Source organism: Phyllobates terribilis, unplaced genomic scaffold, assembly GCF_046119375.1.
Source record: "Phyllobates terribilis strain yellow unplaced genomic scaffold, ASM4611937v1 Scaffold_2__4_contigs__length_985480577, whole genome shotgun sequence".
NCBI lineage: Eukaryota > Metazoa > Chordata > Amphibia > Anura > Dendrobatidae > Phyllobates > Phyllobates terribilis.
Window position 1 is genome coordinate 980,494,329 of NW_027362762.1, and position 23,673 is coordinate 980,518,001.

A 23,673-nucleotide genomic window follows, 5' to 3' on the forward strand; every position below is an offset into this window, starting at 1 on the left:
AGATGTTATTAAGAGTTCTTTTGTGTCGACTACGCCACCCGTTGTGATGCGGTCACTGTGGCCGCCGCTGCAGCAGGGTCCGCTGAGGCTGATGGTGGGTGCGCAGCTTGGTGGGATAACCCCCAACGGGAGGGGTATAGCCTCAGGGGGGACAGGTGCAGAGGATGGGGGTTGTGGTGGTGCAGTGCAGACGGCAATGAAGACAGAGTCGGGTTGTGCAGTTAAGGGTGTTTACTTACTGCAGATGTTGTACTGGTCACTCCAGCTTCGAGTGACCACCCGAGCCGTGCTGCGTCCACCAGGTCCTGGATCCAGCCAACCCCCAAACAAGTCCGGAGCGTGGCCCTGAGCTCTCCTTCTGTCCCGTTCTCTGGCCGTCCCCACCAGTGATCCACCTAGGTCCAGCTCCCTCGGGCCTTCTGTTGGGACACCCTTGGCCTTGGGTTCCCTGACCCTTCATGTGGTGTGCCTTCGGGGTGGATATGATGGGTGGCCGTGGCAGATGCTGCCCACGGCCTCCGGTCTCTGGCTAGGGTGTGTTTTCTGCCCCCGCCAGTTTGGGATCCGGTACCCTGTGCCGACTCTTCACCCGGGGATTTAAGTTGGGTTCTTGGAGTCCTCTTTTCTGTTTCCCCCTCTGGGTCTCTCTTCTCCTCTCTCACTCTGGGTCTCTCTTCTCCTCTGCTTGCTGACTTGTTCTCTGCATCTGACCCTGTTCTTAGTTGGTGCCCACCTTATATACACCCTCTATGTGTGAGCTCAGGTGACCAGCACCCAATGAGCTCCTATCTTTACCCAGGCTGCTCCCCCTATCTGCCCCTACACTACTTGGGATGTGCCACCCCCCTCCCACTCCAGCCAGGAACAGACTCGGTCGTACCTGCACATTTCTAAGTGGGAGTACCGTCGGTCTGCTCCTCGGAAATGGGATGTGTGTAGTGCATGCAGCCTACCGAGCTCAGTTCCACTCTCCATCCTTGCCCGGGAGTGGAATATCACACCTCTGGGTTGAGGTGCAATACCCCTGTAGCAGCCGAATCCTCAGGGTGCTACATTCCCCCCTGGTAAATCACAGCACGTCCTCGGGCTGTAAGACATAAACACCAAACATACATTTTTTTTTTTTTCATAAACATATAAAACAACATATATTAGCAAATAAAACATTCTCGTCGCCTCTGGCTCCTCCTCCGGTCACTGTGCAACGTGTGACCGGGTAAAGTGCGACAGTCTCTCTGGAAAACTGGTTTTCCTATAAAACCAGTAGGGGGCGCTTTAGGAAGCGCAACTATATACAGGGGAAGTTGGCCGCTCTCAGTCCTCGGCCAGGTAAAGGGAAGGGAATGGCTGCTCACAGTCCTCAGCCTGGTATGGATACGGAATAACGGGTAAACAGTTCACTCATGCTGGTCCCAACGGGGACTATATATATGTAGCAACAGTTTCTTTGGTACCCGGTCGGGTAACTATTTACATCTACTGCTCTGCCGCACTCAACGGCGTCTTCCTCCTGCTCTTTGCTTGTAGCTGGTTGTAACTTCAGACCCGTCCGGGTCCTCTTGCTCCTCCTCCTCGCACCGCAACTCCTCCTCCGTCAGGCGGTGTACGTGGAGGGCGTAAGGTCCTTTGGCACACTTGTGCCGGGTGAAAGTGACCTCGTCTCCGATGTAGAGGTCACGACCTCTGTGCCCCTCCGGCAGATGGGACTCCACGTCTCTGCGCGTGACAAAGACGTCGCCGGGGGTGTTGTTGTCTCGGATGAAGCCCCACCCATGCTGCTGGTTGAACCTGATCACTGTCCCGATGGTGCGGGGACAATGCGCTGCACGGGGGTCCCTCCTGGTCCGGCTCTTGTGCTCGGCACTCCGTACTTGGGCCTGCTGTTCCCGGACCCGCCTCTCTCTCCGCTCCCTCGCAAACTCTTCGAGCTGCTGTCGGCAACACTCAGCACGCTCCGCTGCAGCTGCCCTGGTTTCCTGAGTGAACCCCATTAGGTCTTCTCCGGTGGGGTCCCACTCAAATTGGGCCTCTTCAAGCGGGGGCGAGATCCGTGCCACGGGCTTCGGAGCCGGAATCAGGGGCTCACACAAGGGCCCTAGTCTCTGCCGCCGTTCCAGCTCATGGAATTCTTCGGGCCAGATGAAGGGCCGCCCGTCCGGCCATGTGAGCTGGCTGAACAAGTCCTCCCCCAGGTGTGGCACCCTTGGTTTTACGGGCGCGGGCGCGGTGGTGGTGGCGCCCGGGTTGCCCAGGCCTTGCGGCCAGGCCTGGGGCACCTGGAAGGTGAAGGGCACCGTTAGGACAGCGGCGCCCTGGGCTACCTGGCCTTGCGGCCAGGCCGGAGGCTCCGCGGAGGTAGGGGGCGCTGTTGGTGATGCGGCGCCCGGGGGTACTAGGCCTTGCGACCAGGCTGGTGGTATTTCCTGCTTTGTCACGCTCCGGGTCGAGGCGCGTGACGTCACAGGGGTCGCTGCGGCGGCTTCCGGTCGGGGCTTAGTCCATAGCGGTGACATGGCGGCTACGGGCACAGCAGGGGGACTTTCGGGCTCTGCGACGGGGAGCTGGGGCAGGTGGGCGGTTTCCCGGCTTGGGGTATAGGCGTCCCCTTTACCTGCCTCCATGCGTTCGGCTCCCTTCTCGGCGCCGTCTCCGGCCTTGGGTCCTCCCGCGCCATCCTCAGAGGCGGTCTGTCTCCTCATCTTGGCTGGTGTGCTCCGGGTCTTGGTTTGCTGGGCCATCTCTCGGCTCCACTCCGCCAATGTCTCTCGCTGTACCCGGGCCATCCTCCGTGCGAGGCCCTCCAGGGCAGTCTGTGCACACTCCCGGTCTCGGGGGAGCTGTGCAAGGACCTCCACTAGGCCTAGTGGGGTCGTGGTTTCCAGCAGGCTCCTGACCAACGGGTCGGTGCTGCTCTTCTCTTCTTCCAGCAGGCTCCTGGCCAGCGGGCCGGTGCTGCTCTGCTCTCCTTCCTCGGTCTCTAGCAGACTCCTGGCCAGCGGGCCGGTGCTGTTCTGCTTTCTCTCCATCTCCGGGCAAGCTCCTCCGCCACTCCTCTCCAGGCTTCTTGCCTCCGGGTGCGCTCGCTCCAGACTCCTCGTTAGACTTCTTGTCTCCGGGTGCGCTCGCTCCAGACTGCTCCAGGCGGCACCCATCTTCGTTCTTTTCTTTCGTCTCCTCCCACTTCGAGGGCGGTCCCGGGGCAACTCGGTGACTGTCAGCTCCAGGGGTAGTTCTTTCACGCTGACAGACACCTCCAGCATCACAGTCTCTGTTGGTGGGGGCGGTTTCCACTTTTGGCGCCATTTTCTGTCCTGGCCCACGATGGGAGGCGGCCTCTTGCCCTCCTTTGGCACGCCCATAATGGCGTCCGCTGCTCTTCCAAGGCGGGAAATCTGCGGATTTGGCGGGAAGCGTCGCCCAGTGGCGGGAAACTCTGCAGATGGCGGGAAAAAGCTGTTAATGGCGGACAACCGGCGGGAATCGACTGGTGATGGGGTCCGATGGCGGGGACCCTCCGGAACCGGCAGGAGACTTCTTTTTGAGGTAACGATGTTCTTTTCTTCAGGCACGCAGTACCCGGTTGTTGCGGGCACGTAATCCTGCCGACTACGCCAAAGTTGACGTGCCCCCTGGGACATATTCTTTTTTGAGGAGAATACCCGGCACCGGATCAGATGGGGGGGGTTGTAGTCTCCGAGTGGCTGTGACCCGGCCCGTGCCCAGGGCGTCAAGCTCAGTGTTATGTGGCAGTCCTACAGATGTTATTAAGAGTTCTTTTGTGTCGACTACGCCACCCGTTGTGATGCGGTCACTGTGGCCGCCGCTGCAGCAGGGTCCGCTGAGGCTGATGGTGGGTGCGCAGCTTGGTGGGATAACCCCCAACGGGAGGGGTATAGCCTCAGGGGGGACAGGTGCAGAGGATGGGGGTTGTGGTGGTGCAGTGCAGACGGCAATGAAGACAGAGTCGGGTTGTGCAGTTAAGGGTGTTTACTTACTGCAGATGTTGTACTGGTCACTCCAGCTTCGAGTGACCACCCGAGCCGTGCTGCGTCCACCAGGTCCTGGATCCAGCCAACCCCCAAACAAGTCCGGAGCGTGGCCCTGAGCTCTCCTTCTGTCCCGTTCTCTGGCCGTCCCCACCAGTGATCCACCTAGGTCCAGCTCCCTCGGGCCTTCTGTTGGGACACCCTTGGCCTTGGGTTCCCTGACCCTTCATGTGGTGTGCCTTCGGGGTGGATATGATGGGTGGCCGTGGCAGATGCTGCCCACGGCCTCCGGTCTCTGGCTAGGGTGTGTTTTCTGCCCCCGCCAGTTTGGGATCCGGTACCCTGTGCCGACTCTTCACCCGGGGATTTAAGTTGGGTTCTTGGAGTCCTCTTTTCTGTTTCCCCCTCTGGGTCTCTCTTCTCCTCTCTCACTCTGGGTCTCTCTTCTCCTCTGCTTGCTGACTTGTTCTCTGCATCTGACCCTGTTCTTAGTTGGTGCCCACCTTATATACACCCTCTATGTGTGAGCTCAGGTGACCAGCACCCAATGAGCTCCTATCTTTACCCAGGCTGCTCCCCCTATCTGCCCCTACACTACTTGGGATGTGCCACCCCCCTCCCACTCCAGCCAGGAACAGACTCGGTCGTACCTGCACATTTCTAAGTGGGAGTACCGTCGGTCTGCTCCTCGGAAATGGGATGTGTGTAGTGCATGCAGCCTACCGAGCTCAGTTCCACTCTCCATCCTTACCCGGGAGTGGAATATCACACCTCTGGGTTGAGGTGCAATACCCATGTAGCAGCCGAATCCTCAGGGTGCTACATAAGCAAGGACACAGGGTATCAGGGCAAAGCGACACATGTGGACCCGTATGACTCTACCTCTATGAAAAATGCAGACATTTAAGATCTCGCCTCAGTACTGTGCCGTATCTGTTGCCAGAAACAAAGTGCAGACTGTAACTCTGAGAATGAAGCCTGTGAACTGTGTGGAAAGTGATGAAGAATGCATAACCTGTTAACTCTATGTTCACCTGTTTGACTGTGCATAAGAAAAACACTGTTTATAACAGCTGGTTTGGCTTCTTGACTGAGAAGGTTAAACGGGACAGTTCTGCACCCAGCGCATTAACGGGGACTGTGGAGATCTCAGATCTCGAAGCATCGCTGCACATGCAACCCCACAGTACTCTATTTCCGGTAGCAGGACGGGGTGTCAAACAAGCAACACTTGCCCATGACTACCACCCTGCGGCCTGTTACAAGTTTGTAAAGACAAATGCAGACACTGCTATTTTTTAGAACAGCCAAATGTTCATTTTTTGTTATTTTCTGTAAATAGTTAAAATCATCTACATTTCTCTTCATGTTGTGAATTAGAAAACAGCAAGCGACGTCCCCAATGCTGGAAATAAAAATTAGTAGAAAGATTTTGTGCTTAAGGTTAAGCTCACACGATGCGTTTTTAATGCGTTTTCGCTGCGGTTTTCCCACTGTGAAAACGCTTGTTAATTGGTCTGCCAGGTATTGCAATGGTAATTCGGATGTGCTGTGAACATGATGCAGAAATTTCTGCTCCGGATTCACATTGCGTCAAAAACCGCAGCAAGACCATTATTCGGGCTTTTCCGCTGCAAATTCGCACCCATTGACTTGCATTGAATCGCAGCAAACCCGCAGGTATAATATCTATACCTGCGGATTTGCTGCGTTACAATGAAGGTCAATGGGTGCGAATTTGCGCCATAAACGCGCTGTGGGTGGTACCCGGGTCGGGAGAGAAGGCTACTACTCCTCTCATCCGACCGCCGCTCTCGCTGATTACTGCTCCTCCCATCCACGCCGCTCTCGCTGTTATCTGCTCTGCCCAACTCGCGGTAAAAAAATAATAAAAAAAGTAAAAAAAAAAACCTCTTCACTCACCTGTCCAGTGGCCCCCGGTGTCCTCCTGGTCCCCGGAGGCGATCCTCTCCTCCCGGCGGCCGGCGGTATACTGCGGAGAGCGATCTCGCTCTCCATAGTATACTGTGCTTCCAGGACCTGCGCGGACGTCACCGATCAGCTGATGGCCACGTGACCATCAGCTGATGCTAACCTGACCCTGGGAACATTCTTGCCAATGTTCCCAGGGTGGTAAGCTCACCGGGACTGATCAGCTGATCTTCAGATGATCAACCCCGATGACCTCCTGCAGCAGGGGCGGACACAGACTGTAGTGGGCCCCTGTGCAAGAAATTTTTGGGGGCCCCCCCCTGAGCATCATAAGACAACAAAGTTATGTAAACATAACCCCCCCATGTGCATCTCTCGCCCCCCATGTGCAGCTCACCCCCCCGTGCATCTCCCATCCCCCCCGTGCATCTCCCATCCCCCCCGTGCATCTCTCATCCCCCCCGTGCATCTCTCATCCCCCCATGTGCATCTCTCATCCCCCCCATGTGCATCTCTCATCCCCCCATGTGCATCTCTCATCCCCCCCATGTGCATCTCTCACCCCCCCGTGCATCTCTCATACCCCCCATGTGCATCTCTCATCCCCCCATGTGCATCTCTCATCGCCCCCATGTGCATCTCTCACCCCCCCGTGCATCTCTCGCCCCCCATGTGCAGCTCACCCCCACGTGCATCTCCCATCCCCCCCGTGCATCTCCCATCCCCCCCGTGCATCTCTCATCCCCCCCATGTGCATCTCTCATCCCCCCCATGTGCATCTCTCATCCCCCCCATGTGCATCTCTCATCCCCCCATGTGCATCTCTCATCCCCCCCATGTGCATCTCTCAGCCCCCCGTGCATCTCTCATCCCCCCCATGTGCATCTCTCATCCCCCCCATGTGCATCTCTCATCCCCCCCGTGCATCTCTGATTCCCCCCATGTGCATCTCTCACCCCCCGTGCATCTCTCATACCCCCCATGTGCATCTCTCATCCCCCCATGTGCATCTCTCATACCCCCCATGTGCATCTCTCATCCCCCCATGTGCATCTCTCATCCCCCCCATGTGCATCTCTCACCCCCCCGTGCATCTCTCGCCCCCCATGTGCAGCTCACCCCCACGTGCATCTCCCATCCCCCCCGTGCATCTCCCATCCCCCCCGTGCATCTCTCATCCCCCCCATGTGCATCTCTCATCCCCCCCATGTGCATCTCTCATCCCCCCATGTGCATCTCTCATCCCCCCCATGTGCATCTCTCAGCCCCCCGTGCATCTCTCATCCCCCCCATGTGCATCTCTCATCCCCCCATGTGCATCTCTCACCCCCCCATGTTCATCTCTCACCCCCCCCATGTGCATCTCTCATCCCCCCCATGTGCATCTCTCACCCCCCCATGTTCATCTCTCATCCCCCCGTGCATCTCTCATCCCCCCCACTCCTAGTTAATTAATTGTATTTAAAACAAATAAAACTTGTTATACTTACCCCCATGCGATCCCTGCAGAATCCTGGCGCTCGTCCACGTCGCTGCCACCAGGTTCTCCTGACGTTCGGCCATGTGATGGCGCCACATACATAGCCATCAGCTTTTGTTTTGGCCAAAAGATTTTTAAAGCCGCCACCACGATAAGGTAGACTCTTCTGGCCGGGCCCTACTCTAACCTATTAAAATTTTCTTAAAATATCCAATACTCTTTTTAGATATATTTTTATTTAGTTTTCTTTAAGGGAATGTGTCATATACATTTTTTTTTTTAAATGACCAATAATACCACATACAGGGAATACCACCACACCATGACCAGACCACATATTACCACAACATAGTGACCGAATAATACCACACAGAAGGGAGAAAAACTGCCACACCATGACCTGACCACATATTACCACCACATTACTAATATTACCACCACATTACTAATATTACCACCACATTACTAATATTACCACCACATTACTAATATTACCATAAGTGTCATTATACACGGGAGCTCTATACATGGTATGTATAATGTAAGTGTCCAGGTAATCTAGTGATCACCAGTGACATTATACACAGGAGCTCTGTATATAGTGTCAGTGTACAGGTAATACAGTGATCACCAGTGACATTATACACAGGAGCTCTGTATATAGTGTACAGGTAATACAGTGATCACCAGTGACATTATACACAGGAGCCCGGTACATAGTATATAGTGTAAGTGTACATGTAATACACTGACTCACTGGTGACGTCTCTAGGTGAAGGCCTTCAGCTACGCTTTTCTCCTTCATCCAGCACAGACCGCCATCACGTCTTCCAGCCAGGACTCGTCTCTGCATAAAATAACAGTTATCTAGAGCACATTCCCCAACTTCTACATTACGCAGCTGAATACAGACGTGCATCCACCATCAATATATGGTTAGTTATTATGCAACCTACCATTCCAAATATAAATTGTAATCCACCACGGTGCCCCCATTAACTGTAAATAGGCACTTAATATATAATTTAGTTAGAACCTCTACTCTTTCCGCCAATTTGTTACCAGTTACACTCCTGCGTCTGCAACGCCCCCTACTCTATACTTCCTGCTCCCCGCATTCATTATATCATGTCCATGCTCTCCCCACCCCATCATCATTTATCATTTACAGTCCCCCACCCCACATTCATTATGTGCAGCTCGTTATCCCCCTACTCCCAATTCCCCCATGTGCAGCTCATTTTCTCCCAATTCCCCCATGTGCAGCTCTCATCCCCCCATGTGCAGCACTCACCCCTCCATGTGCACATCTCTCATCCCCCTCCCCCACATGTGCCCCTCTCTCATCCCCCCCATGTGCACATCTCTCATCCCCCTCCCCCACATGTGCCCCTCTCTCATCCCCCCCATGTGCACATCTCTCATCCCCCTCCCCCACATGTGCACATCTCTCATCCCCCTCCCCCACATGTGCACATCTCTCATCCCCCTCCCCCACATGTGCACATCTCTCATCCCCCTCCCCCACATGTGCACCTCTCTCATCCCCCTCCCCCACATGTGCACCTCTCTCATCCCCCTCCCCCACATGTGCATCTCTCTCATCCCCCTCCCCCACATGTGCACCTCTCTCATCCCCCTCCCCCACATGTGCACCTCTCTCATTCCCCTCCCCCACATGTGCACCTCTCTCATCCCCCTCCCCCACATGTGCAACTCTCTCATCCCCCTCCCCCACATGTGCAACTCTCTCATTCCCCTCCCCCACATGTGCACCTCTCTCATTCCCCTCCCCCACATGTGCACCTCTCTCATCCCCCTCCCCCACATGTGCACCTCTCTCATTCCCCTCCCCCACATGTGCACCTCTCTCATTCCCCTCCCCCACATGTGCACCTCTCTCATTCCCCTCCACCACATGTGCACCTCTCTCATCCCCCTCCACCACATGTGCACCTCTCTCATCCCCCTCCACCACATGTGCACCTCTCTCATCCCCCTCCACCACATGTGCACCTCTCTCATTCCCCTCCCCCACATGTGCACCTCTCTCATTCCCCTCCCCCACATGTGCACCTCTCTCATTCCCCTCCCCCACATGTGCACCTCTCTCATTTCCCTCCACCACATGTGCACCTCTCTCATCCCCCTCCACCACATGTGCACCTCTCTCATCCCCCTCCACCACATGTGCACCTCTCTCATCCCCCTCCACCACATGTGCCCCTCTCTCATTCCCCTCCCCCACATGTGCACCTCTCTCATTCCCCTCCCCCACATGTGCACCTCTCTCATTCCCCTCCCCCACATGTGCACCTCTCTCATCCCCCTTCACCACATGTGCACCTCTCTCATCCCCCTCCACCACATGTGCACCTCTCTCATCCCCCCCATGTGCACCTCTCTCATCCCCCTCCACCACATGTGCCCCTCTCTCATCCCCCTCCACCACATGTGCATCTGCCATTCCCCCCATGTGCCCCTCTCTCATCCCCCCCATGTGCCCCTCTCTCATCCCCCCCATGTGCATCTCTCATCCCCCTTCCCCACATGTGCACCTCTCTCATCCCCCTCCACCACATGTGCACCTCTCTCATCCCCCTCCACCACATGTGCACCTCTCTCATCCCCCCCATGTGCACCTCTCTCATCCCTCTCCACCACATGTGCACCTCTCTCATCCCCCCCATGTGCACCTCTCTCATCCCCCTCCACCACATGTGCACCTCTCTCATCCCCCCCATGTGCACCTCTCTCATCCCCCTCCACCACATGTGCACCTCTCTCATCCCCCTCCACCACATGTGCACCTCTCTCATCCCCCCCATGTGCACCTCTCTCATCCCCCTCCACCACATGTGCACCTCTCTCATCCCCCCCATGTGCACCTCTCTCATCCCCCTCCACCACATGTGCACCTCTCTCATCCCCCCCATGTGCACCTCTCTCATCCCCCTCCACCACATGTGCACCTCTCTCATCCCCCTCCACCACATGTGCCCCTCTCTCATCCCCCTCCACCACATGTGCATCTCCCATTCCCCCCATGTGCCCCTCTCTCATCCCCCCCATGTGCCCCTCTCTCATCCCCCCCATGTGCATCTCTCATCCCCCTTCCCCACATGTGCACCTCTCTCATCCCCCCTCCACCACATGTGCATCTCTTATCTTCCCCCCACATGTGCATCTCTTATCTCCCCCCCCCATGTGCATCTCCCATTCCCCCCACTCCTAGTAAATTGTATTTAAAAAAAAAAAAACTTGTTATACTTACCCCCATGCGATCCCTGCAGAATCCTGGCGCTCGTCCAAATCGCTGACACCAGGTTCTCCTGACTTCCGGCCATGTGACGGCGCCGTCACATGACCGGAAGTCAGGGGAATCATGAAGGCGCTGCCGCAGCAGCGCAGCGCTGAGATGTCCCAGACCCGGCTCTTAGCATGGGGCCGGGGGCCCCATGAGGAGAGAGACGCACAAGAGGGGGGCCCCCTACCGGCTGGGCCCCATACTGGAGTCAGGGCAGTCATGCCCTGATGGCGGCCCTGCTGGAGGGGCCCCCTCTCCCTCGGGGCCCCCGTTCAATGAACCGGCTGCACGGGCGGTAGTTCCGCCCCTGTCCTGCAGCATGTATACTGATAGGAGTGATTTTACATTCCTGTCAGTATACAGTGCTGTCTTCTACAGCAGTGACATCAGTGATGGCTGATGTCACTGCTGTAGAAGTGACACGGATCGTTGTGGGACAATCGTTGGCGGTACATGGACTACGTCATTGACAGCGGACAGGTGAGGAATATGGTTGTTTGATATTTTACGTTTTTTTTTCAGGAGATCGAGGGCTTTGGGATGCTAAAAAAAATTGTATAACTGTGTATTTCATTAAAATACTTTATTCTGGCCGTGTCTTTTATTGAAAAAGCAGCGACCATTTTACTATGCGGTTAGTAATGGGAGCATCTTATAGACGTCCTCCATTACTAACCTGGGCTTCAGGACAGCCACCAATACAAGGCTGACGTGAACCCCAACCCCATCACCCCACTGCCACCGCTACAGTGCAGTGGGAAGAATGGAGGCTAAGCGCCAGATTTGGCCATTTTATGGATGCGTCATTTCTGGGACTGCTGAGGGGTGAAATTATTAGCCCCGGAGGGGGCTAGTATCCATGGCCCCTTCCCTGGCTATTAATATCAGACCACAGCTGTCTAGTTTAGCCTTTACTGGTTAGATTTTATAGGGGGACCCCACATAATTTTCTTTCTGGGGTCCCCCAGTAATCTAGCCAGTAAAGGCTAGACAAACAGCTGTGGGCTGATATTAATAACCAGGGAACATTGTTGGCTAATGGCCCCTTCTCCGGCTACTATCAGCCCCCAGCGGTCGGCTTTCCCTCTGCTGGTTATAAAAATGACGCGGGAGCCCACATAATTTTTTTTATTTTTTTTTTACTTTTTAGGCTCTGTGCCCACAATCTGGATGTAGCAGCGCTCTGGATTCATATTTTTTGCTGCGTCCAAAACGTTGCATTCTATTGAACATAGGTAAATCCACATCACCGAACCATGTAAATTTATTGCATTCACACACAGAGTCAAACCTGCAGCAGCTCCTGATCACGGCCACGCACCCAAACTCACCCGCAGCGTGTAAATTTCTGTAGCAGATACGCTAGTCTCCACTGCAGATTTTGACCGATTGAAGTGTCATTATATGCGGTGGATTCACATGTACCGACAACAAAAGTGCGGCATTAGAACACCATGTTTTGGACACAGCAAAAATACGGTGCGTCCAAAGCGCTACTTGTTGCTGTTCATGGGGACATAGGGGCTAATGAAAAAGCTGTGAGCTGTTAATTATGGCCAGGGACCATGTTTGCAAATGGCACTTTCCCAGGCTAAAAATAGCAGCTCACAGCAGCCGCATAAATTACATGAATAGAAATGCTAATGAAGATTGGGTGAATGGGAATAGCTGACATCTAGCTCTTTTGTTTGTTGATGTCAAGGTGTCAATCAGACCTTTTCATGACCACACAGACACAGAATAAACACTTTATTTGAATTACAACAGACACATTCTTTAATCATTCAAATTAACCAATATACTCACCCCAGTTCTGATTTTAATCCAAGGTTTAAGCAATGTCCCACCAAATAACTTTATTTAGCTTTCATTGATGTACAAAACACTTTAAAAAATGCTTCAAAAGATGCATGCCCAGCGTTTTTCCTGCCAAGGAGATGCAGAAATGCTTAGGAAATTTCTGCTTCAAATCCTGATCGTGCGCACATACCCTAATTCATGTTTTTCAACACACTGCTATTATTTTGAACACTACTGTAGGTAAGGTTACAGGCAGTGATAGGGCTGCTGCTCTTTCTTGTCAGCTTACAGGCAGAGATAGGGGCTTTGCTCTCTTACTGGTCAGCTTACAGGCAGTGATAGGGGCATTGCTCCCTTTCTGGTTTTCAGGGATTCCACAGCGATGACACCGGAGAGATCACACAATATCTCACAGTGCCGTCACTGTGTCACTGATTTCGTCCGGAATCGCGAGCACACGATCCAGACTACTCACTCCTTAGGCATTGGCAAGCACGCAGAAAGCGTATGGCGTCACACCTCCGAATTCCAGCTCCAGGAATATGTGTGTACGCCCTGTACAGTTGCTGCCAGCTGCACGATAGCCCAATTAATATTATTCTCTGCCACCACCGGCCGAATTTGAACTATAATTCAGGCCTGGCCAGACACCTGCTTTTTGGTAGCTTATATGGCTTCGGGGGAGGAACGATTACAGAACAAAAGAAGCAGGACTATTAAACATTGCCTCCGTTTTGGATTAAATATAAAATTTAAGGAAAATATAAACAAGGATTTTACATAGGAGACATTACAATACATAACAGTTACACAAAATAATGATTAAAGGAGAAACTTACTCTATAAAGATCGATTCAATATAGCTGGACAGGAGCTATCCTTATGACAGTTCGGGGGAACGTGACCCCTTGCTTATGATACATATGCTCCCTCCAATGAGTGAATCTCCAACTTCAGCAAACTGTTTTATGCTGAAGGGAGAGATCTGCACACACACCCCTGTGCTGACATCACAGGGGCTCGGCTACACCCTTCATGTCTTTATTAAAAAATTCCAACTTCTGGGATAACTTATCGCGCATTGATCCCAGAAGCCCAAAAGTGATACCAAATTTTCTATTATGATTTTACCTTCATTTAGAGACCACGCATGACGTATTAGCGACCCGTCATTCTGGTGCTTTTGCACTACAGCTGCACGGAGGGGTTTTTGGCTACAAAAAATGAGCATAACACTCCTTGGCTGAATGCCACTAAAAATATAGGTCCCATCATTATCGGATGCATGGAACTTTAGCTATTCCATATTTCATTTTCAGCTCCGAAGTGTCTGGAGATTTTTAACAACTCTCTTTGAAATCCCGAGAACGCAATTTCCACTGGCATCTGTAGATTTATCTAATTGCCCCCTGCCTTCTCCAGGGGAAATCTACTCGCATTTTAAGTAGGCTGGTGACACCTATCTGGTCAGCATTTGTGTACAAGGTCTTACCCATGAGTGTGCTAATTGGGGCTTTGTGCTGAGATTTTTATGGAGACAGTTCTTGTACTGACAAGTGGTGAGGGGGTCTTCGGGGGGGGGGGGAAATGGTTAATATTTTCTTAATATCTCCCTGACATTAATATCTCCATGACACTGGTCAGGTTACAGGCAGAGATGGAGCCGCTGCTCTTTCTTCTCAGGTTACAGGCATGGATGGGGGCTCTGCTCTTTCTTCTCAGGTTACAGGCATGGATGAGGGCTCTGCTCTTTCTTCTCAGGTTACAGGCATGGATGGGGGCTCTGCTCTTTCTTCTCAGGTTACAGGCATGGATGGGGGCTCTGCTCTTTTTTCTCAGGTTACAGGCATGGATGGGGGCTCTGCTCTTTCTTCTCAGGTTACAGGCATGGATGGGGGCTCTGCTCTTTCTTCTCAGGTTACAGGCACTGATGGGGGCTCTGCTCTTTGTCAGGTTACAGGCACTAATGGGGGCTCTGCTCTTTCTTCTCAGGTTACAGGCATGGATGGGGACTCTGCTCTTTCTTCTCAGGTTACAGGCACTGATGGGGGCTCTGCTCTTTCTTCTCAGGTTACAGGCACTGATGGGGGCTCTGCTCTTTCTTGTCAGGTTACAGGCACGGATGGGGGCTCTGCTCTTGTCAGGTTACAGGCACGGATGGGGGCTCTGCTCTTTCTTGTCAGGTTACAGGCATGGATGGGGGCTCTGCTCTTTCTTGTCAGGTTACAGGCACTGATGGGGGCTCTGATCTTTCTTGTCAGGTTACAGGCACTGATGGTGGCTCTGCTCTTTCTTGTCAGGTTACAGGCAGGGATGGGGGCCGTGTTCTCTGCCTGTAACTTAATCACTAAGAGATAAGGACGCTGCTCTCTTTCTGGTCACACTACAGGCAAGGATGTGGTGTTGTGATTTCTTACTGCTCTGGGTCGCTGTGCTCTCTTGTCAGATTACAGGCAGGGATGGGGCGCTGTGCTCTGTTACTGGTCAAGTTATAGACAGGGATGGGTCGCAGTGCGCTCTTACTGGTCAGGTTACAAAGCATTGAAGGGGGCGCTATGCTTTCTTATTGGTCAGGTTACGGGCAGGAATGAGTCGCTGCGCTCTCTTACTGTTCAGGTTACGGGCAGGGATGGGTCGCTGCGCTCTCTTATATGTCAGGTTACAGGCAGGGATGGGTCGCTGCGCTCTCTTATATGTCAGGTTACAGGCAGGGATGGGTTGCTGGGCTCTTTTATATGTCAGGTTACAGGCAGGGATGGGTCGCTGTGCTCTCTTATATGTCAGGTTACAGGCAAGGATGGGTCGCTGTGCTCTCTTACTGGTCAGGTTAAAGGCAAGGATGGGTCGCTGTGCTCTCTTACTGGTCAGGTTAAAGGCAAGGATGGGTCGCTGTGCTCTCTTACTGGTCAGGTTAAAGGCAAGGATGGGTCGCTGTGCTCTCTTACTGGTCAGGTTAAAGGCAAGGATGAGTCGCTGTGCTCTCTTACTGGTCAGGTTAAAGGCAAGGATGGGTCGCTGTGCTCTCTAACTGGTCAGGTTAAAGGAAAGGATGGGTCGCTGTGCTCTCTTACTGGTCAGGTTAAAGGCAAGGATGGGTCGCTGTGCTCTCTTACTGGTGAGGTTACAAGCAAAGATGTGTCGCTGTGCTCTCTTACTGGTCAGGTTAAAGGCAAGGATGGGTCGCTGTGCTCTCTTACTGGTGAGGTTACAGGCAGGAATGGCTCGCTGGAGAAGTCCTTGGAGGATGGTCAGTAAACGTCCGGGCACTAGATCTCCCTGGATGGAGACGTCGGCGTCATGCCATTGTGAGCTGCTCTTCTGGAACTGCTCCAACTCTAGCCACTGGTGAAGCTTCTCCGGCTCCATAACGGGGCTCATAAGCCGCACACCTCTAGGGGTGTAGTAACGCCATCGCCTCAAACTCTTCTGGCGATACCCACTCAGGCCCCGTAGAGGAACCATCACCAGCAGTTGTGATGGGGCCAAAACCTGCAATATATGGAGGAAAGTCACCAGAAACCTTGAGGATTCAGAGCTAACAATGGTGCAAACCCCCTGCTCTACACAGTCTTATGCTGCAGTCACCTTCAGAACTGCATTCTGGGATATTGTGCACCTATTTCTTGTGCTGGCTGCTCTGTTCTCCTGTGTTCGCTGCTCTGACCTCATGCATGCATCGCTCTGACTTCCTGTGCTCACCACTCTGATCTCTTTTGCTCGCTGGTCTAACCTTTCCTCTCATCTCCTGTGTTTGGCGCTCTGACCTCCTGTGCTCAACGCTCTGACCTCCTGTGCTCGATGCTCTGACCTCCTGTGCTCAGCGCTCTGACCTCCTGTGCTCGGTGCTCTGACCTCCTGTGCTCGGCGCTCTGACCTCCTGCATGCGTTGTTCTTTCTAAATGTGCTCGTCGCTCTGACCTGTGCTCGTTGCTTTGACCTCCTGTGCTCGCTGCTCTGACCTCCTGTGCTTGCCATTGTGACCTTGCGCTTCCTGCTCTGATTTCCTGTGTTCGGTGCTATGACCTCCTGCGTGTGTGTTATGACCTCCTGCGCGTGTGTCATGCAAGGTGAGGAAAGGAACAATTGTACAACGATGGTAAGAGGGGGAAGGGAGCCCAACAACTACAGAAAGGGGGATTGGAGACCCCTAGGCAGATCTAATATCTCCCTTACCACCCTATTGTCCATATACAGTGGGTATGGAAAGTATTCAGACCCCTTTAAATTTTTCACTCTTTGTTCATTGCAGCCATTTGGTAAATTCTAAAAAGTTAATTTTTTTTCTCATTAAAGTCCACTCTGCACCCCATCTTCACTGAAAAAAAACAGAAATGTAGAAATTTTTGCAAATTTATTAAAAAAGAAAAACTGAAATATCACATGGTCTTAAGTATTCAGCCCCTTTGCTCAGTATTGAGTAGAAGCCCCCTTTTGATCTAGTACAGCCATGAGTCTTCTTGGGAATGATGCAACAAGTTTTTCACACCTGGATTTGGGGATCCTCTGCCATTCTTCCTTGCAGATCCTTTCCAGTTCCGTCAGGTTGGATGGTGAACGTTGGTGGACCGCCATTTTCAGGTCTCTCCAGAGATGCTCAATTGGGTTTAGGTCAGGGCTCTGGCTGGGCCAGTCAAGAATGGTCACAGAGTTGTTCTGAAGCCACTCCTTTGTTATTTTAGCTGTGTACTTAGGGTCATTGTCTTGTTGGAAGGTGAACCTTCGGCCAAGTCTGAGGTCCAGAGCACTCTGGAAGAGGTTTTCATCCAGGATATCTCTGTACTTGGCCGCATTCATGTTTCCTTCAATTGCAACCAGCCGTCCTGTCCCTGCAGCTGAAAAACACCCCCATAGCATGATGCTGCCACCACCATGTTTCACTGTTGGGATTGTATTGGGCAGGTGATGAGCAGTGCCTGGTTTTCTCCACACATACCGCTTAGAATTATTACCAAAAAGTTCTATCTTCGTCTCATCAGACCAGAGAATCTTATTTCTCATAGTCTGGCAGTCCTTCATGTGTTTTTGAGCAAACTCTATGCGGGCTTTCATATGTCTTGCACTGAGGAGAGGCTTCTGTGGGCCTCCACAAAAGGACACATGAACACTGTGACAGAGTGCCCCCTCCCCCCCAGCCTGTCTTCATGGACCATACTTTACTCAGGCCTATATTAGCATTTTCTGTCCTGCATCTAGCGGGGAGGGGGGGGGGGATGCCCCATGTTTAAGGGATGCCCCATGTTCCTCTCTGCATGGGGCATCCCTTAAATACACAACTCTGCAGACCTACTAGAGTTCTAGGAGATTCCTAATTCTTCAAGTTACCTGTAGTACATGTTTAAGGGGGGTGGGTTGTTTGTATCTCTGCCCAACCTGGGGGCTGATCCCAAGAGAAGGAGAACAATAAGCCACGTGTTTTTTAGTTAGTTGATGCTGTGCTGTGTGAAGGGCTAGGACCTGTGCTGAGGCCAGATCCTGGTGCCTTGTATGGACTATTGGAGATCCATTGGACTATTGGACATTGGAGATCAGTTGCCACGTAAGATTGTGATGTCTCGCCACTCTGCTGGATTTGAGGACTTAGTCTGAGACTGTTGTTGCATTGTACTTGGCGTTGGATTACCGGGTGGCGCCCCTGGATTCGTCCCTTTCTGTGTTACTGACTCTAAGGAACTACATCTACATTTGGTGTTATATTCTCCCAGTCTCAATAAAGGTTGTTCGACTGTTCATCGGCCGGCTGTCTCTGCCTGCTCCGTCTCACACCCCGTCACAACCACTACCAGGTCTCACTGGAGGCACCAGGCAGTTTTCTTTGCACTTCTCACCTTTGCGACATCAAACCTTTTTGAATCCCACCACAGTACAGAGTCCCTGTAGTATTCATATTTTTCAGCCTAAGCCCTGGCACGTTGAAGGTGGCTTTTTTGTGCCTGGGCTTTGGGAGCAGCTTCCTTCTGTGGACGACCCCCATGTATACTATTCCTCGGCAGTCTACTCTGGCAGTAGGCAATATCTTTATTTTCTCTGTGTTGAGAAGCAGTCCCATGTTAAAGTTTTCCATCTCGACACTCCATAATAACTCATTCATTTGATCTACTCTTGTTACTACCAATGTTGTATCATCTGCAGATTTAAGATTGTTGGTGTCAAAATTTCTGGATGAATCATCTTCTTTTTTGTCAAGTCCAGCCTTCCTGAAAATAGCTTCTGCAAATAAACTGATGTGAAATGATGGCAGGATGCCGCCTTGTCGGACACCTCGCTCTACTTGAATCACTCCGTGTCGCAATGTTCCATTCGGACAGTTGCTTCTTGGTCGATGTAAAAGGTCCCTAATGAGGCTGATCAGATGGTTCAGCACACCCATATCCTTCATGGTTTTCCAAAGTTCCTGGTGATCAACACAATTGAAGGCTTTGCTGTAGTCGAAGCAGAAATCAATCTCCTTGTTGTATTCTTTGGCCTTTTCCATTATCCATCTAATGTTAGCAATCACATCTCTTGTTCCTCTGCCTTTTCTGAATCCTGCTTCTTCCTCTGACAGCTATTTATCAGTAAGGCTGTAACCATCTTTGTAGGATCTTCAGTAATATTTTGCTGGTATGGCGTATGAGCGCAATAGTCAGATTGTGGAAACTATCGGTAGCATCTCCCTTCTTCGGAATAGGAATAAACCGGGATCTTGTCCAGTCCTTGGGACATTTACCAGTTGTCCATATCTGCTGACACAGGCATGTGATGACATCAACTGCTGCTTCAGAAGAATTTATTAGCTCTATTGGAATACTATCACATCCAGGCGCTTTGTTGTTTGTCAGAAGCTTTATTGCAGCAACAACTTAATCTTTCAGGATGTTCGGCTGTCTATCATTTCCAGTCTCAGTTTCTTCCCATATCACCGAGTCATTCTTGTAGTGGTGCTTGGTGTAGTCTCCATCTTTCCTTGATCAGTTCTGGCTCAGTTTGTTCCCGTTGGAGTCTTTCAACATGCCCACTCTTGGTTGAAACTTTTGTTGTGCTCTTTGATCTGTAGGTATACTTTTCTAGTCTTGTGGTCTTGCCCTTTAGGCTATCTCAGTACATATCTTTTGGTAATAAAGTATTTTGTCTGCTTAATTGGGTCTCTTTAGTCTTTTAGGCTACGTTCACACAATGCGTATTTTTGCGCGTTTTTTTGCGCGCGCGCTTTTTCAAAATACGCAATGTGCCTTGTGTCTGCCGGCAAAGTGAATGGGAAATTCACTTTGCCATTCAGACACTGTCTAATTTTACAAAGCGCGAAAGCGCAGCTGCGTAAAGAATTGACATGTCAGTTCTTTACGCACCGCGGCCTGCGCTTTCTCCCATGTTGTGCCCATTATAAGCGATGGAATTACGCAGCGGTGTTCGCACACTGCGTAATTACAGCGCTTTTTTACGGAGGTGCAGGAGAAATAAAGGATGTGACGTCACACGGGGGCAGCCCTAGGGAAAACAGGAACCGGAAATCCCACTATTTTGGAATTCTTTGTTCCTGGTTCCCCGCCGCTGCTCACGTGTGACGAGCATGGACACCTTCAACAGAATGTCCATCAATGTCGGTGTCCTCATCGAGGCGGTAAGTATATGTATGTGTAATGTATGTGTCTGTGTGCCGTGTGTGTACTGTCTGTGTCTATGTGTCGTGTGTGTGAGTGTGAGTGTCCCCCTAGCAGTGTATGTAGAGACAGCTTCTGGCTGCAGTACATACACTGCTTAAGTTAAAAGAAAAAAACTATGGATACTCACCTATCCGATGGATGGGAGAGGCGTCCGGTCCGGTTGAAGGATGAAAAGCTGGATGGCAGCGCTCAGCTGCGATCCAGCCTGCCATCTCAATGCCGTCCCAGCATGGGAGAATTCTCCTGCTCAAGCGGTGACGTCATTTGCCGGCACCGCATGCGCAGGAGAATTTTCCCACGCTGTCAGTGACGTGCATGAGGTGAGCCGAGTTCATTGGACATTAACTCGGCTCATCTGGATGCCCTCACAGAGAGACACTGAGGAGCGCAAGCATGCCTGCGCTTCTCAGTGTCCGCGGGATGACAGGCTGGATGGCAGCGTTCTGCTGCGGTCCAGCCTGTTATCTCGATGTAGCAGAGCTGAAGCTGTCGTGGGAACCATGGAAAGGTAAGGATGATGTTGCTTTATTATTTTTCTTTTATTGCAGGAGATCGTTGGCTTCAGCTGGAATGGGCATGACGGTAAGTATGGTTTAATTTAGAACAATAAAGAATTGTGTCTTTATTTCAATTAAAGGACTTTTTTCCATGTGTTGTGTTTTTTTAAATACTTTACTAGAAATTCATGGCGGTCATGTCTAATATTGGCGTGACCCCTTGAATTTCGGGCTTAGGGCCAGCTGATAATGCCAAGCTGGCCCTAACCCCTTTATTACCCAGTGAGCCACCGCACCAGGGCCCTGGATGAGTTGGGTACAGCGCCAGAAGATGGCGCTTCTATGAACGCGCCATTTTCCGGGGCGGCTGCGGACTGCAATTTGCAGTGGGGGGCAGAAAGCTTGGGCCTCCCTGCGCTGCGGATTCCAGCCCCCAGCTGCCTAGTTGTACCTGGCTGGACACAAAAATAGGGCGAAGCCCCACGTATTTTTTTTTTTTAATTATTTCATGAAATTCATGAAATAATAATAAAAAAAAAAGGGCTTCCCTATATTGTTGTGTCCGGCTAGGTACAAATAGGCAGCTGGTGGTTGGGGGCAGCCCGTTCCTGCCTGCTGTACCTGGCTGGACACAAATATAGTGCGAAGCCCCACGTCAATTTTTTTTAAATTATTTCATGAAATTCAACATATTCACTTAAGGCCATTGCAGCTGCCAGATTAGCCATGCTGTATACTCCAGTGTATAATCTCGTCTCAGTAGAGAAGACAGGTAATGACATCAATGACACTTTTTTTTTTTTTTTCAACAAACTTTGTTTCTCTGTCTTTGTAGTGTACACTGTAGAAAAAAACGCATGCGTAAAAAAACGCAGCAAAAAAAGCAGTGTGTGAATGGAGGTTTTTTTTTACCTGCGTAAAAAAAAGCAGGTAAAAACTGCAGGAGAATACGCGGGCGTAAAAAAAAGAAGCAAATACGCAGTGTGTAAACGTAGCCTTACTGATGTTTTCTGCTTCCTGCCTGTTAACTTTTGCTTTTGCCATTTGTCTTTCTTTGATGATCTTTAGGATCGCTTATGTTAACCATGGCTGCTGGGGTCTCTTCTGCCTCTTGTTTATGGTCTTACTGGCTTCTTTAGTAATTATAGTCTTTATATGTGTCCATAATTCCGCAGGCTTTCTTTCATCTGTGTATGAGAGCAGGATTTATTTATCTATCTTGACTCCATTTTGGTTATCCCATATGCTTCTCCTTGCTTTGCAAAATGGAGTTTGACTGTGTTTTGAGATAAAGAGTCACTGGAATTTCTTTGTCTAACGGGACTTAGCAATAACACATAAGAAAGTGAAGGTAAAGAAGTGAGAGGCACATATAGACCCTAAGGGTGGGTGTAGACAGTATTAACTTTAGCCAATGAGAAGTATGTATGCTGATGCCAGCACATATGTAAAGAAAGCTGAGCCAATTATATTGCTTCAATGTATGTTTAGTAAATGCCTATATAAACAGTGACCGATGATGTAATAAACAGAGATCAGCTGTGATACCTAAGAGTGTATCAGTCATGGCTCTTCCGTGCACGTATTTGGATTTTTCAATTCAATTTGGAACAGGCACAACGTCTCAGAATGTCTCACATTATGTGGCGACGACAAACCTGGCGCCCGAATAAAGACCTGTTAATGCAAAAGACTGCTGACCCAACCAGTTGGCTGTGCCTGGACAGGTGGACAACTGGGGACAGCTGCAGCAAAAGGTAAGAAGCTTTATTCCTACACTACCTGAATTTGTCCTTTTGTCTTGGCCTTTAGTAGGGTAAGTGTGTCTGAAGATCACTCAATCTAGTCAATCTCCATTATTGTTAGACAAAGAACCCTGAGGAGACCTTATGTACTGTGTTTAATTTCGGTGTTGTATGTTGTGTGAGAAGTGGGGATTTGGCATTTTACTGGTCACAAGTTCTTGGGGCTGGTAGCACAGATGGATTGGGTGAGCAATGAGTAACAATTATTGGATTGTACCCATGTGGTTTCGACCCCTAGACGTAGGGGCCGATGGTTTTCATCTGATTATATAGTCAGTAAGGCAAGGAGAGAGCGAGAAAGGGACCATAGTGAAAGGTTAGAGTCCCCTCTAGTTTATCTCTATAATCGTTTATTCCCCAGAAGATGGGTAAAAAAAGGGAAGATAAGATACAACCCGTGGAATGTTCATCAAACGGAGGGTGCCATATACAGCTGGCAGAAACAGCACAAACAGGTAAGTAGAAGAAATTTAGCACATCCCATCCGACGATAAAAAATATTACTACTTTATTAGTGTTCCATTAAAATCCAAAGACAAGAAATAGAGCAAGAAACATTTAAAAACTTCCGCATGTCTGGCGGAAAACCGCCGTTAGTCATAGTATAATGAAAATGGCATCTACAAAGGTTTAAATAGAAAATTGTAGGACCAATCACAAACAGGGATTTAACAACCAATCATGAACATTTTTGCATGAGTTGTTAATTAGCAGAGACCAAAGGAAGAAGAAAAGAAAAACCCCAAATAAAAAAAATGATCTCAGCCTGGTCTAACAAGCCGGCATCATCTCAACATTCTTTCTTCTCTTTCAATATACTTTTCCAAAAACCCTCATTAAGTCTCCCACCTGGTGGACAACCAGATTATATGGTCAGTCAGGCAAGGAGAGAGAGAGAAAGATCATAGCGAAAGGTCCTCACTGGTTTATGTGGCACCCCAGGGGTCCGGTTGCCACAGTGGCATTGCCTCCCTCACCAGAGGTAATGCCATGCCTGGAAGCAAGCAGGGGTCCCCTAGTCAGGGATACTAAACATGCAACACTTTCCTGGCTCCAGACCAACAAGGGGAGCCCCTCCCCTTAGCAACTGGGATCTGGGGGCGGGGTTAGTGAGACTTAGTGTGAGGAGTTGAAGAGAGGACGTCGACGAGAGAGGAGCTGGGGACTGGAGCTGCGCGCCAGTTCACCCCAGAAGGAACAAACACAGAAGAACTGGACACCGGAGT

The 23,673-nt window shown here is 50.9% G+C and overlaps 1 protein-coding gene across 2 annotated transcripts in view; it reads right to left on the reverse strand.

Moving 5' to 3' along the window:
* Positions 1 to 23,673, reverse strand: part of MAB21L3 (mab-21 like 3) — a 141,501-nt gene that overhangs the window by 89,201 nt on the left and 28,627 nt on the right. The window contains exons 1-2 of one of the 2 annotated variants that reach the window (XM_073670896.1): positions 16,424 to 16,722; positions 15,703 to 15,994 (exon numbers count right to left, since the gene is read on the reverse strand). In XM_073670896.1, coding sequence (XP_073526997.1) covers positions 15,703 to 15,994; positions 16,424 to 16,567 — 436 coding nt within the window. In that variant the 5' untranslated portion in view covers positions 16,568 to 16,722. Of the gene's footprint in view, positions 1 to 15,702; positions 15,995 to 16,423; positions 16,723 to 23,673 lie in introns of those variants that run through there. The other variant, XM_073670894.1, reaches the window with a different exon arrangement.